Raw genomic sequence first — 15,421 nt, 5'->3', positions numbered from 1 at the left:
CAAATTCCAAACATCACCTTTTTTGCCCCCAAAAATATGTTTTCAGAATTTTTGGGTCCTCTTAAACAAAAAAGATCTGTGATTTTTCCAAAACTTGACAGATTTCGGGTTTTAAGCGAATTAAAATTTGAAAAATGCGAAAATAAGCATTTTTGAAGCTTGAAAACTCATGTTTAAATACTTATTTTGGCGGTGGTCAAGTGCCTACATTCAATTAAACAATTAAACATTCAATATTAAGATTCTAATGAGTAATCGGGACTTATTTCAATTAATTAGAGTCTAAATTTTAGACCGTTGTTTTTAATTGTTAAATATGCGCGAAATAAGCCCCGATTAGGTACTCATTAGAATCTTGAAATTGAATGAATAAACTTTAATTTAGGTACTTGGCCACCTGAAAACTAATAATTTACATATTATGAGTTTTCAAGTATTGAAAATCTTTATTTTCGCATTTTTCAGATTTTAGTCGCTGATAACTCGAAAACTATCAACTTTTCAGAAATATGACATCAGACATCTTTTGTTTAAAATTACCCAAAAAAGGCAGAAAGGTAATTAATTTGTTTAAAAAATTGTTTCGCCCGAAACTGACAGGAATCATGTTGGTTAGTACTAGCAGTCTGATTTTTACATGAGAGTTTAATGAAAGGGTATCAAATCAATTGGATGTTCGGTCCGACAAAATACATGGGACGTTTTCGTAATCTGACGTTCCAAATTTTTAAACTGTTCCACAATTAAAACTTCCCCTGTTCCAGTGTTCCCGTATATCAAAGTTTGTCCGACTAGACACCGTTAAGCTATTAACAAATTTTCAGCTTGCTATTAATCAATTTTTTTTTGGTAATGAACATTTTGGTAATGAACAAAAATTACGTTTTTTATTATGTACAACCTGTATGAAGTTTTGAGTGAGTTTAGTGCAACTGATTCATATTAGGGAGTTAGGATATTCATCTGTTAGCTAAGATCTGGACCGATTGGCTAAGTTGAGCCAAACGTAGTATACAATTTCATAGCCCAACATTTTCAAAATTGCCAAACACTATATCGTCGTTGATGTGACAATACCTTCTATCTGTTTTTTCATGAATTTTGTAAGAGAGATTTCAAACTTTTTTTAGGGTCGTCTCCTGTTTTCATATGATATTTTTGACTTGTTTTGTACTCAATTCAACTATTTATTTACTACAAAACAAGTCAAAACTCACATATAAAAACCGGAGGTGGCCCTAAAAAAAGTTTAAAGTCTCTCTCACAAAATTCATGAAAAAGCAGATAGGAGGTATTGTCACATCACCGACGATATTCTGAATTCAATCGCGGTCCGCACAAAACTAGCCCACGGTCCGGATGCGGACCGCGGTCCGCCAATTGGTGACCCCTGCACTATCCCCTGTCGTACGCCTCTGGTAGTAGCTAGAAACGTTTGTTTATAATAATTTAGTAGGGTATATAGTAGTCGCACTTTCTGCTAAGTATGAAAAGGATACGTCGAATAGTTTTAAAATGCTGAGCAAAAATAATTTTTAAATTTTTAGATAAAACACCATGTAACTCAGTAAGGAACCACATTTTATTTAAGTGTTTTAGGTTAAATCTTCGTATTTTGTGCTAAGGTTTCTCCAGTTACTATATGGACAATTATTATTGAAGCACCCTGTATATGATATATGGTTGGTTGTATACTTTCACACAAAAGACTTGCAGATGACATAGTGATTACAAGAAGTATATCCACAAGAATAGCCTATTTAATCGTAAAGCTAAACCGAAGGTATAAAATAAAGATTATTCAGGTATACGCACCAACAACGGACCATCCGGATGAAGAGATTGAAGACTTCTACGATGACATCTCAACGGCACTGAAAGAAACACCAACACATTACACGATTATATGCGGCGACTTTAACGCAAAGATCGGTCTAAAGCAGGATTAACAGGAAACAGCACTAGGTAAATTTGGATCCAAAGGCAGAAACGAGCGTGGCCAAACACTACTAGAATTTGTATTACAACAAAATCTATACCAGATGAATAGTTTCTTCTCTAAAAAAGATCACAGAAGATGGACGTGGAAAAGCCCAGATGGTAAGACCAGAAACGAGATAGACTACATAATCAGTGACAAAAAATATATATTCAACGATGTCACAGTCCTTAATAGCTTTACCACAGGCAGCGATCATAGAATGGTAAGAGCCAAACTAAAATTAGACTTAATAACAGAAAGATCCAAAATGATTAGGAAGAAAGCCAACCCAATATGGAACGACCCAACGAATTTAAATGAATACCAAGGCAATATCAATAAAATCCTACAACAAAATGAATGCATGAATAATGTAAATGCCCTAAACGAAAATATCGTTTAGTAGAAGCTATTCGAGAGGCTCAAGTAAAATGCTGCCCTAAAAGACGCCAAGACGAAAACATAACCATTGCAACAAAGCAACTAATGGAAACTAGAAGAAAAATCAAAGGAAACGAAAGCATTGCGAAGAAGAACTGCGAAAAATAAACAAAGAAGTATTAAAAGCTAGAAAAAATAAGGAAAGGTTTAAGGAAATTTAAGAATGAAAAGTCCAGCGAACTATAGAAGAGAACAAAAGTCTGAAAGTCCTGAGAAGACGGCTAAACAATGGAAAATGCGAAATACATAAACTAAAGAACAAAGAAGGAGTCCCCACATCAAATAGAGAAGAACTACTACACATAGTTGAAGACTTCTATCAAGAACTATACACAAGCCAAAGAGAAGACCAAAAGAATTTGGAAGCCGCTGCATCACGCAAAATCATCAACCAGGGTTCAGAGCTCATGCCAGAGATCACACTAAGCGAAATCCAGGACGCAATGAAAAATATGAAAAACAACAAAGCGCCAGGAGAAGATGGAGTCGTAATAGAAGCTATAAATATGGGTGTACGTGCCCTTCTCAACCAAATAAAAATTTTGTTTAACCTTTGTCTAACAGATTGTTGCATACCGGAAACATGGAACAATGCAGTAACAATTTTACTACACAAGAAAGGAGACAAGGCGCACCTAGAAAACTATAGACCAATCAGCTTATTGAACCACATCTATAAAATGTTTACCCGAATAATTACGACAAGCCTAGAAAAAAAAATTAGATTTCTACCAACCCCGAGAACAAGCTGGATTCCGCTCAAAATTCGGAACAAACGATCACCTACAAACAGTAAAAACCTTAATAGAAAAGTCGATAGAATATAACAGACCATTGGTACTTATCTTCGTAGACTTTCACAATGCCTTCGACATTGTGGAATTAGACAGCATTATAACCGCTCTGAACAATAGTAGAATAGATTACCGGTTTACAAAGTTAGTGCAAACATTATACCAAAACGCCACAATGCGTGTAAAAGTACATGATATTACAAGAGAAATTCATATCAAGCGGGGTGTGAGACAGGGCGACACTCTCTCACCTAAATTATTTATACCGGTCCTCGAATACGTCTTTAAAATGCTACTAGAATTAGAAAACGTATCTTCAACAATAGGTCTAAAAATGAACATCAACAAGACCAAATTTATGACAAATTTAGTTCCCAGCGATCACCTAACCATCCAAAATCAAGTGGTAGAATTGACAGAAAAGTACATACTTATATCTCGGTCATGAAATCAGAATAGGCAAGGACAATCAGACTTGCGAATTTCAACGACGAATAACACTTGCTTGGGTGGCGTATGGTTCACTAAGAGACATCTTTAAGAGCAACATCCCGACAGCTATGAAACGGAAGACATTTGACCAATGCGTTCTTGCTATTATGACATACGGAGCAGAAACTCTTAGGCTGACAAAAACAACAGCACTAAAAATGCGATTGGCACAAAGGCGCATGGAAAGATCGATTCTCGACGTGACAAAAAAAGACAAATAAGGAACCAAGACTTAAGGAAAAGAACAGGTATCACTGATGTCGTTGAACGTATAGCCAAGCTGAAATGGAATTGGGCAGGTCACATAGCGCGACTGAAAGACTCAAGATGGACCAGAAAACTAATTGACTAGCGCCCAAAAAAAGACAAACGTAGCAGAGGACGACCACCAACACGCTGGATGGACAACATTAACCGAATATCCAAGAAATGGCAACAAGAAGCACAAAACCGTGAAGAGTGGCGAAGAATGGGAGAGACCTATGTCCAGCAGTGGACAGAAGAGGTTGCATGATGATGATGTATACTTTAAAAGATTCGTATTAAGTAGCAAATGTATTATAGAAAGAAGAATGAAATTAACCTATGAATTTGAATGGAATAATATTTAAAAATTAAAAATTAGAAATTCCTGAAATATGAAATAATATTGTACCACTGTTTAGTCAAACCTGAATTCAATGGGCAAAACAAATCAAGGTGTCAGGCGTTATCTAAGATCAAATGACAAACAGCGAGAGCTATGAAAACATGTTGTGTGGGTGAAATATTTAAATTTCAAAGAGTTTTAAATATGGAAAGTTTAGTTTGTGCCAGCTAGTTTTTTTCTTCAAAAAAAACTCCCTGACATTGCCCGGATGCATAAAACCCGATCCCAGGATGTGCTACCTCTAATAAGCCCTTGGCGGGCACTTCCGGAGGACATGTGTGGAGGTTTCCTGCTTCTCATCATCTCATAGACGGCACGGTGGACCATCCGCAAATCTAAGCAGATGAAGGTGCCGCTGTAGTGTACAGTTGCCGGTAAGTATAATGACCACCAGTTGGGGTGTGAGATTATTGGATGGCCCCACTATGTGGAGCCGAGCTTATCTCATCCTCCAAAACTACTGGCCCAGGATTTATGGAACCCACGCAGAAATAGCTACTTGAGATTACCCCGTCCAGTACTGAAGGGCACACCAATCATAGGTTAGAGTCCCACATACAGAGTGGATGAGAGAGGGCGCCAGTTTGGCCAAGGCGTCAGCCCGTTCGTTTCTCTCCACAGCTATGTGTCCCGGTACCCATACTAAGCTAACCCTTTTGGTCAGAGAACCATCATCCAGTGCTCTCTTAAACTCAAGAACCAGCTTAGAGCTGACCTTGGGCGCTTTTAAGGACCTAAACGCTGCCTGGCTGCCAGAGCAGATAGAGATGGTCTTGACTGAGCAAGTCCTATCTATTATGTATTAGGTACATGTATGACTACATACCTTTAGTAGTATTAATTAATACTACTATCATAATCTAGTCTATCTGGTCTATTACGATTTCACCCTCTGTATCGCAAAATGACTTCCAGGTATATCATCTTCTTGGTGGAACCTTATATGGTGCGTTTGTTATTACCATTTCTTTTTCTTGCACAAATTTGATGAACCTTTCTCCTCTTTCAAGACCTTGACAATAACAAAACAAAAAATCGTAAATAAAATAGTATGATTTACGCTCCTGCTATGTCTAGGTCTTAAATGTTGTTTTTTGATTGGAATGTGTCTAAAGATATTCAACCTCTCATCTTTACTGATAAGCCCAGAGAGGTTGAAGAGGACGAAACACATTTCTAAGAACTGGTGTTTGGATCTTTGATTCTATTCAAAAAATTTTTCCCAGCCCGAAATGGTGGATGTGTGAATTGTTCGTAAGGGGATTTTTCCACATTCTCTATTTCATCTGTTTAAAATAGTATGAGTTACTCTGAGATACGAAATTACAACTGGACAACTCAGAGAGAGAATAAAGTAACTGGTATAACAGAAATAATCTTATTCTTTTTCTTCTAATGGCGCTATAACCCTTTATGAGTCTTGGCCTGCTTAACAATGTTCTTCCATTCTGCCCTGTCGTATACTTTCCTTCGCCACTGCCTGATGTTCATGGTTTTAAGATCTTCCTGTACGTCGTCTATCCATCTTTTATGGGGCCTTCCTCTTGTTCTATTTCTTTGAGGCTTTCCTCTCTGGATTCATTTTACAGCTCGATTATCTGGCATTGGTTGTGTTTGACCAAGTCAGTTTAGTCTTTGTGATTTTACAAATCTAACAGTATCTGCGCTCTGCATTAGTTCATCCAGCTAGTAGTTCATTTTAATTTTCCACGAACCATCGAGCAATGGGTTGGTCCAAATATCTTTCTTATAGACCAGGGCCGCATCTGTAAAAATATTAGTACATTTCGACGTTGAGAGGTGACTCATATTCTTTTGCAGAAATTGCTTTAAAATAACTCATATAATAATATTTGAGTTATCCTCCTACTCAAAAAGATCCGGAACATTGTTTAAATAATCAAAATGTCAAAAAATGAAGGAAAAATTTGATTTTTTTCATAGTTTTTTTATTATAACTTTAAAAGTGTTCATTTCCGAGAAAAGTTGTACTGACATAAAAGTTGCGTAATTAAATTTACTATAGCATAGGATTGTTTAAAAAATTTTAAAATTTCCACGCTTGTTACAAAATAGCAATAATTGCGAAAAAACCATAAAAAAACAAGTATTTGCAATTTACGTTTTTCAACCATTTAGGCTACACTTAGGACCTTCATATTTCACCCAGAAAAACTTTATGATATAATAAAACAGCACAGTAAATTGTATTAAGATCGGTTCAATAGATTTTGCAAAATAAATTTTGCAATCCAGCTTTCGCAAAAAAATGCATTTTTTCAAAATATTGCAGGACTGAAAATTAAGCAGACCGCAAGTTGAGTTTTTTTTTACATATAGAAGAATACTGTACCTTTCATTTGCAATTTACAAGATTAAAATCGGTTAACTTCGACGGGTCAGGAATGTTTTTAAATAAACATTATTTTTTTGTGCTACGCGCAGGACAGCGGATACGTTTGCTCTGATTGGGCATTCCAATGACCTTTGATAATGATTGATAACTTTTAATGTTTAGTACATTTCGATATAAATAAATAAAGTTTATTGAAAAATAAAAACACATACTCTGTCCTTTGAACTAATACTTTTATTAGCAAAAACGTTTTTTGTTCATATATTTTAACTTAGAGAATAAAAGTTTATTATTTTTAAACATATGCAATTGTTTAAACAATATTTCACAAACAATCAAATTAGTTTGATTTTTGCGGAATTTAAATATTAAAATACAACAAAATATAGAGTGAGACAATAATATATTAGATAAAGATTGGTAGAAATTTTGGTGGAAATCAACTTGTGTGAATCAAACATTTTACATTTTCCAAATAGAATATATAAGTTTTCATTACAATGCTAAAATATTTACACTTAAGTACCTGCTGCTTTTAAAACTATTTAAAAAGTCACTACAAGTATTAACTTACTTTTGTCTCTGTTCTCAAAACAATAAAAACACCAACTTAACAATTATTAACAATAACACATTTGTTTGTCCACAGCCGCAATATTCCATAATTTTTGACAGGTCATTGGAATGCCCAATCAGAGCAAACGTATCCGCTGTCCTGGGCGTAGGACCAAAAATTAATGTTTATTTAAAAAAATTCCTGACGGCGTTGTAGTTAACTCCAAGCAATTCCTGCAAAAAAATATGAGTCACCTCTCAACGTCCATCTCAAAACAGATGCGCCCTGGACTATTAGTCTTTTGCGCTCAAATATTCTCAGTTGATTTTCATCAGTGGTTGAGAGGGTCGACGTTTTATATCCACATGTGACTACTGGGCTAATTACTGTTTTGTAAATTCCAAGCTTAGACTCGCGATTCAGTAACTAACTTTTTATTAAGTCTTTGTATGCATCAAATCACTTATTACCGCTAAGAAATAGAATAAAAATAACCACAATGCAAATATAAAACTGTACAGGACACGTTGAAAAAATGAAATGAAAGACGAAAGGTGGAATGGAAAAATCATAAAATGGATTAGGTGTGTAGCTATCTAATGCTATTACTTATTTTTAGTTATTGACACTACTTTACCCTGAAATTCACCCTTAAAATATGATAAGACGCTATTGCTAAGGCATCCATATTCAAAATTCGAGATTAGGGCGTATCAACCTGTTATATCACGGGTTATGGCACTAGAGAAGTTTTACTTGAGTAATTTTTCTTGGCTAACAAATGCATTATCAAAAATGTTAGGGCAATATTTAAAAATGAACGGTACTTGTACTTATCCACTCTCTATCTCAGCGTTACGCAAACTGCCTTGTGGCGCTCTTGCTAATGCTGAGGGAGCCAAAACCGGAAATGGTAACAACGACACAGGCGCACTATATGCAGATTATCGATCACAGGGTTATTGTTCAAGCAATCTATATAGTGTAATGGGTAAGATTATTGTAGCTTTGGGTTGTTCTTCTTTAATATTAGGCCGGCAGCTGGTGTTTTCTGGTAATTAAATATGTAGTTAAAAATATTTATTTATACTTAGGTAAATACCGTTAAAGCAGGACATAATATTGTGTTAAAATTAATTTTATCAATTTTTTAATAACATTTAACCTCACAGGGACCTCCCTCTTACCGCATGCTTGCATTAATAACTGATGTAGAATAGCTTTTATAATTAATCTTGTTATTGTTAGAATTACTGATACTAAAATAACTTTATAAAAACACAGTTAGATCTAAAATTACTTTAGGTATACAGTTCAAAACTTTTAAAATTCAGCACAAAATGCAAGCATGTCCCCGCTCTTTTTTTTATTAAAAATACAAAATCTAAAAATATTTTTTTAACCGAGTCTTTTCATTAATACACTTATGCTTGGAAAATGAATTGCACAACACAACAATTAAAATACTGATACACTTAACTCATTTTCTCCTTCTTCCGTATTTTCTTCGTCACTATCATCGCCCAATTCAATAATAAATTTATTTCCACCATTAATGTGGAGGTGCCCAATCTTCTTATAATATTCTTCTACTTTGATCACTTTGGCGATTCTTTTCTGCCAGTCTACTTTGGTAATATTGGCTACTTCTTTTTTAATTATCTCAATTACCTTTTTGTCAAATTTAGGAAATGTATTTGAACGCCTTATACTTGGTTTTAATTGTCCCCAAATTAACTCAATAGGATTGAAAACACAAAAGTAGGGGGGAAGTCTCAATATAGTGTGTCCATGCTTTTCGGCAATACTCTCTAGAGCGTATAATTTTCTAAATTGCTTCGTGTGTAGAACTTCAATAAGTTGTTTTTTTGTGTAAAAATCTTCGAAATACAAATAATTTTCCATTAAAAAATTTTGCAGGTCAGCTTTGAAGATGTATTTGGTATTTTAGTGAGCTGTCGGGAATGATATGAACCGTTGTCAAGCACTATTACGCTGTTTTTCTTTAAGTTTGGGATCAGCGAGTTTTCAAACCAATCTTCAAAAATGTCAGCTTCCATATTCTTGTGGTAGTCAACGTTACAATCTTCCATTTTCTTCCCACATAATTTTAAAGCATTCGGAACCCATCCCTCACTTCTTCCGCAATGTACAATAATTAGCCGCGAGCCTTTATTTGCAGGCATTTCTGGTATGCACATGCTTGAACCATCTGTCCATCCTTTCTTTACTGTATCGTCGGTATCATACCAAGTTTCATCTAAATAATAAATTCTCATATTTTCTTGCCTATATCTAGTAATTTCTTCTAAGTACATATTACGTCTGTTGACTATTCTTTGGCTTTCCATAATTGCTTGACGTTTATTTATTTTTTTTTAACTTAAAGCCCATTTTTTTTATCCAATTTTGAAGAGTTTTCTCACAGCGATTCATATTTCGACCGGTTGTTTCCAATTTCTTTCTTATTATTTCTATTGTAGGTATTTCATTGCTTTTGTAGCAGTCGTATATTGTGGTTTTGAATAGTTTTCCGAGTGAAGGATTTAAAGGTCATGAAAATTTGTAGTCACATCGTTTCTTGCGATGATAGGGTTCATTTTTAACTATTTTATATACTTACATTAGAAAGTGGAATTTCTGTTAAATCAGAGGTGGCTTGTGCCAATAGTGTTTCATCGAAGCCGAATTTCGTACGTAGATTTTTGTATACTGTTGTAATCTTATTTATTTATATGTGATGATATTCTTATATGTAATTTAATTTAATTAATGCATTAATGATAATCTAATTAATCAACCAGATCACATATCAATATGTTTTCAATCTCAGGGCGAATTATAAAACTACTTACTTACTTTCGTGACTTCTAAGTATTTCTCAGTGGTTCCTAATCGGGATAAAAAAAAAATAAAATAATACACACATATGGATTACAATTATAAATCAAAATTTTGTTTATTTTATATAAATGGCAATTACTGCTTAATATTTGTTAGATCTTATATTTATTTAATACAAACATTTAAAAATGGGAATCTTATTTCCTTTTGGTTTCCAATTTGAAATTTTTATTAATAATGAACTATTAGGATTTATTAGCAACAAATTGATTTAAGTTTGATGAAAATCTTCTGATATTAGCGATTATGTTCTTTAATTTTTAATGTGGTATTTAATACAAAAAACCATACATTCATGTCCTGACAAATGAGACTGACCTTTATCTGGTGAACTGCGAATGTCCTCACACAAGACCCGTTTCCTCCTACCCTTGGTTGCGATGAAAAACTCGTCCTGGCCTCCAGTAATGTTCTCCTTTGAAAACTACCTCGTATCGCTCTCGTTCCTGCTTTTCTCGTGATGCCGTGTTCTACCTTTTTCGAACCACTTCAATCAGCTACCGGGACACTCTTTGCTCAAGGAGATTCTTTTCTCTCGACTCGGCCTACCTCTCGTTCCGATGGGTACTCAACACTCACGGAATTATACCTGCTTTTTCACTCTTCGTACACTACCGTCTACCACTGGACTTCATCTCTCGACCGCTCAAAACATTCTGATCTCTCATCCTCATTCATTTCCCTACTTTCTAAATATCCCTTCCAGATTCAAAAATCAACATTCCACCACAAATTATAATTCGCCGTATTCCTCAATACCAACTTTTAATCTTTCTAAATATGTTTAATGGATTTCAAGAAAAAATAATCATTTCCCAATTTAAACTTACTTTCTACTTTTTACAAAACTTAATGACCTATTATATATTTCACTGAGTCTTATTTAGCGGAGGCTAATGATCGAATCTTCCGCGAAACACTATAATGGTCCGCGTCACTCAACTTGTTTATCTTAGGCGCATTGTTACCGAGTTTCGTACACTTCTTCGAATCACTTTCTTATAAACTAAATATAATAATTTGTTGTATACAGGTTGTTCTAAATTTACATGCCCGTGGCTGAGAAAATTGAAAATCTTTTATATTAATTTGAATTTTGCTTATAATTATAAATTTTAATTCTCCTATCAAATAGGAATATAACAATACATTCAAACATACTTGCTGTGTTTCTGCATTTAAATGCATTCGAATCTTCTTTACGAGCTCTTTTTTTTTTGTAATTACATTCACACTAGCACTGGCAATTTCTACAATATCAGCGTTATCGCACGCGATATTTACATTATCCCACGGGCGCCACGTCACTATTCACATTAATTAAATTACAATAATTAACACTTGACACTCTCCAAACGAAATACTAAACCAATATTCAAAATAATTACAGCAACAAAACACTCGTATCACTTAACACACGTACACTCCAGTACTAACACACTGTTAGCTATCGAACTAAAACTAAGATTTTGCACGAAACTTGTGAATAGATATGCGGGAGGTCTGACCGTAAAATCACAGATGCTTTCAAAGGGCCGCCTTCTTAAACGTTTGACCTAATATCTATATTTGAAGAATATCATATTTCACCGGCTTAAAGCTATTCCACAGTATTTTTTACTTGGACTATACGCAAACTGCCTTCTGGTGCTCTTGCTAATGCTCAGGTTACCAAAACCGGAAACGGGAATAACGACACAGGCGTACTATATGCAGATTAGAAGATAACTAAATTATATGACATTATTCTACAATGAAGCAACGCCTAAAGGAACATGTTAGGCCAAAAAACAGATTTTCCATTTTTTTAGGGTTATATTGAAGCCTGGGTGCGATATGTATAAAAAATTTTCAAATTGTCATTTACACGCAAAATGAGAGTTATTTTTAATGTATTATATTTTCAGGACTGGGCAGAACAGGAGTACTTATAGCCTGTTACTTGGTATATTCCTTAAGGGTATCAGCAAATGACGCTATACGATATGTAAGACTAAAACGACCTGGTTCAGTTCAAACTAGAGGTCAAATTATATGTGTAAGGCATTTTGCCCACTTTATTCTTCCTAAAACTATAACATATTTTATAAAGTGAGTATAAATTAACTATTATATACTAAATTTACAATCAAGATGCAGTAGAAATAAACAAACCGTTAAATGCTACTAGTAGCACTCCCGAATCATAATTTACAATGTGTTATTATGCTCTGTATTTTCTCCTTGTTATGAGATTAAGGGCCGGTTGTTCGAACGCTAATCAACAATGATCACTATCAAATATTTAATTACTGTCACAACTGTCAATGTCAACTTTGGTTAGGTTGCTGAAAACGTAATTGATTATATTATGAGATTAGTTAATCAATTAACATAACAATTATTAACATAATTGATTAACTAATTTCATAATTGTAATCAATAATTATGTTTTCAGTAGTGATGTTGAAAAAGTAACTATTCGTTACAAAGTACTCGTTACTTGCGAATACCGAAAGTAACGATTACTATTCAGAGAAACAAATCGTTACTTTGATTACTCTGATTACTTCGTACCAATCGTTGATTACTTTGATTACTCTGATTACTTTTAATACTCTGATTACTTTGATTACTCTGATTACTTTGATTACTCTGATTACTTCGTACCAATCGTATCAGAGCGAGTAACGACTATTGTATGTACTTTGATTACTCTGATTACTTCGTACCAATCGTATCAGAGAGAGTAACGAATATTGTATTTACAACCATTACACTTGGATTACTTTCTAAACTGGCCGTAAAAATGTGGAAATGATAATGTTTCTACAGTATGATCAACAACTTTAATTATGTATGTGTTGCATTGGTTTTATTAGAATTAGACCACGGCATTTAGCACTAAAATCACCGGAATAAATAGATTTTTAAATAGAGCACCTAGAGACTTGCAACTTTTTGCACTATGTTCAGGATGAACTCAAAAATAAAGATTACAATAGAAAAATGGATAGAAATGCATAAGTGCATTTTAAAATGTATAAAATGCATCCAAAAGTGCATAAACATGTCAAAATCACTATACGGTCAGATTTTGTTATTCAGGGGGTTTTTGGGGTTACTGAACACGAATGTGCAATCAGAACCGACCTCCGAAGCACCTCTGTTACCCAGGGTTATTCAAAGATACGTAATCTAGAGTTTAGAGGGTTTTTGCCACTTAATTGATGCGAACAGATTACTCGAGGGTTTTTAGGATCTTCTTCTTCTTTAAGTGCCATCTCCGCTGCGGAGGTCAGCAATCATCATAGCTATTCGTATTTTAGAGACGGTTGCTCTGAAAAGTTCATTTGATGTACATCCGTACCACTCTCTCAGGTTGCGCAGCCATGATATTCTGCATCTCCCTATGCTTCTCTTTCCTTGAATCTTTCCCTGCATAATCAATTTAAGCAAGCTGTATCTCTCTCCACGTGAAATATGTCCGAGATATTCAAATTTTCTTATTTTGATGGTATTTAGGATTTCCATGTCTTTATTCATCTTTCTCAGAACCTCTTTGTTTGTGACGTGTTCTGTCCACGATATTTTCCGAATTCGTCTGTACACTCACAGCTCGAATGGTTCTAGTTTTTTCATTGATGCAGTATTCAAGGTCCAAGCTTCCATTCCATAAAGCAAAGTCGAGAAAACGTAGCACCTAGCCAACCTAACTTTTAGCTTCAACTTCAAATCTCTTGTGCAGAGCACTTTTCGCATTTTGTTAAAATTTGCTCTAACCTTTTCTATTCTGATTTTGATTTCCTGTAAGTAATCTCCTGTGGAGTTGATCATTGTTTCAAGGTATGCATATTGGTTGACTCGTTCGATATTGGATCCGTTTATGAAGAAATTTTCGTTATTTCTTTGAGTTTTCGATATTCTCATAAACTTTGTCTTCTTAACATTCATTGTTAGCCCGTATTGCATACTCTTCCGAGTATGCATTAAAAAGAATTGGCGACAACACGCATCACTGTCTCACTCCACGTCTGATTTAAATTTTCTCTGACAGCTGATCGTTAACACTTACTTTTGCTCGTTGCTTATAGTATAAATTTGATCTAATCCTGAGCTCATTGTAGTCTATGTTCTTTGATTCCAGGACATGCATTAATTGTTAATGTCATACTTTGTCGAATGCTTTATTATAGTCAATAAAACACGCATATATATCTTGATTGACGTCCAGGCACCTTTGTATAAGTATGTTAAGTGAAAAAATAGCTTCATGAGTTCCCAGGCCTTCGCGAAACCCAAATTGCGTATCATTAATGTCTATGTCAAGTTTATGATATATTCATAAACATATTCATATAGGTACAAGTGTACATGTACGTTTTCAGCAACCCAACCAAAGTTGACATTGACAGTTGTGACAGTAATTAAATATTTGATAATGATCATTTTTGATTAGCGTTCGAACAACCGGCCCTAAGATGCCTCTTATTAATTAGATTAATTAATTACTTATTTTAATTGCTACTCATGAAACAAAACCAAAATTTAATAAATTTTTCAATAAAAAAAAAAACATTTTCTCAGGGCTAATTGATTGTACCTTTATTTTGTGGCTTCTAGTATTTCTCGTTGCTTGCTTTATCCAGGACAAAACAGGGGAAATAAATATACTCAAAAACTCATATAAATTTTGTAACTACGATTTGTTGATATACTACACCATAAATATAAAAATTCAAATTTATGCTAAACTTTATTCTGTTGTAAAATTTCTTATCTACTCATAAAAAAACCTTTAATTCTATTATCTCCTTTTGTGAAACAAATTCATTCAATTGAGTTGGTAGATTGTTCTTATTATTATTATAAAAAGAAAACAAATTTTAATTTCTACTTTTTTAAATAGATTACTTATCTATGAATTTATGAATGAATAATTTCAACCTGGCTTTTAAACAAAAAACAAATATGGTATGTAATACAAAACAATTCTCTCTTTTCACAAATAATCTGACTAACCTTTGCCGACGTCCTTGTTTATTCTGCTGGATTGTGTTGTCCTTAGTTCTCCCACAACGTGCTCCTCCGATTCTGCAAACTGTCCTTCTCCTTCAAACTGTTTCAAAGAACAGCTCTCGTTCGAATTCTCTCCTTAAATTAAAATCTCTGACTCGATAAAAACAATAAATCTTTAGAATTCAAAGATTTTCCCCTCAGCTAGCTACCTTGTGCAAGTTTATATAATACTGCTACTCGTTACTGACAG

The 15,421-nt window shown here is 34.2% G+C and overlaps 1 protein-coding gene across 1 annotated transcript in view; it reads left to right on the top strand.

The window, feature by feature from the left end:
- LOC114337384 (protein tyrosine phosphatase domain-containing protein 1-like) overlaps positions 1-15,421 on the top strand; it is a 229,024-nt gene that overhangs the window by 178,561 nt on the left and 35,042 nt on the right. The window contains exon 5 of the mRNA XM_050663166.1: positions 12,081-12,264. Within this exon, the coding sequence (XP_050519123.1) occupies positions 12,081-12,264 (184 nt within the window). The remainder of the gene's footprint in view (positions 1-12,080; positions 12,265-15,421) is intronic.

This window comes from Diabrotica virgifera, chromosome 10 (assembly GCF_917563875.1).
Source record: "Diabrotica virgifera virgifera chromosome 10, PGI_DIABVI_V3a".
NCBI classification, from domain to species: domain Eukaryota; kingdom Metazoa; phylum Arthropoda; class Insecta; order Coleoptera; family Chrysomelidae; genus Diabrotica; species Diabrotica virgifera.
This window is presented reverse-complemented; position numbering and strand designations above follow the sequence as displayed.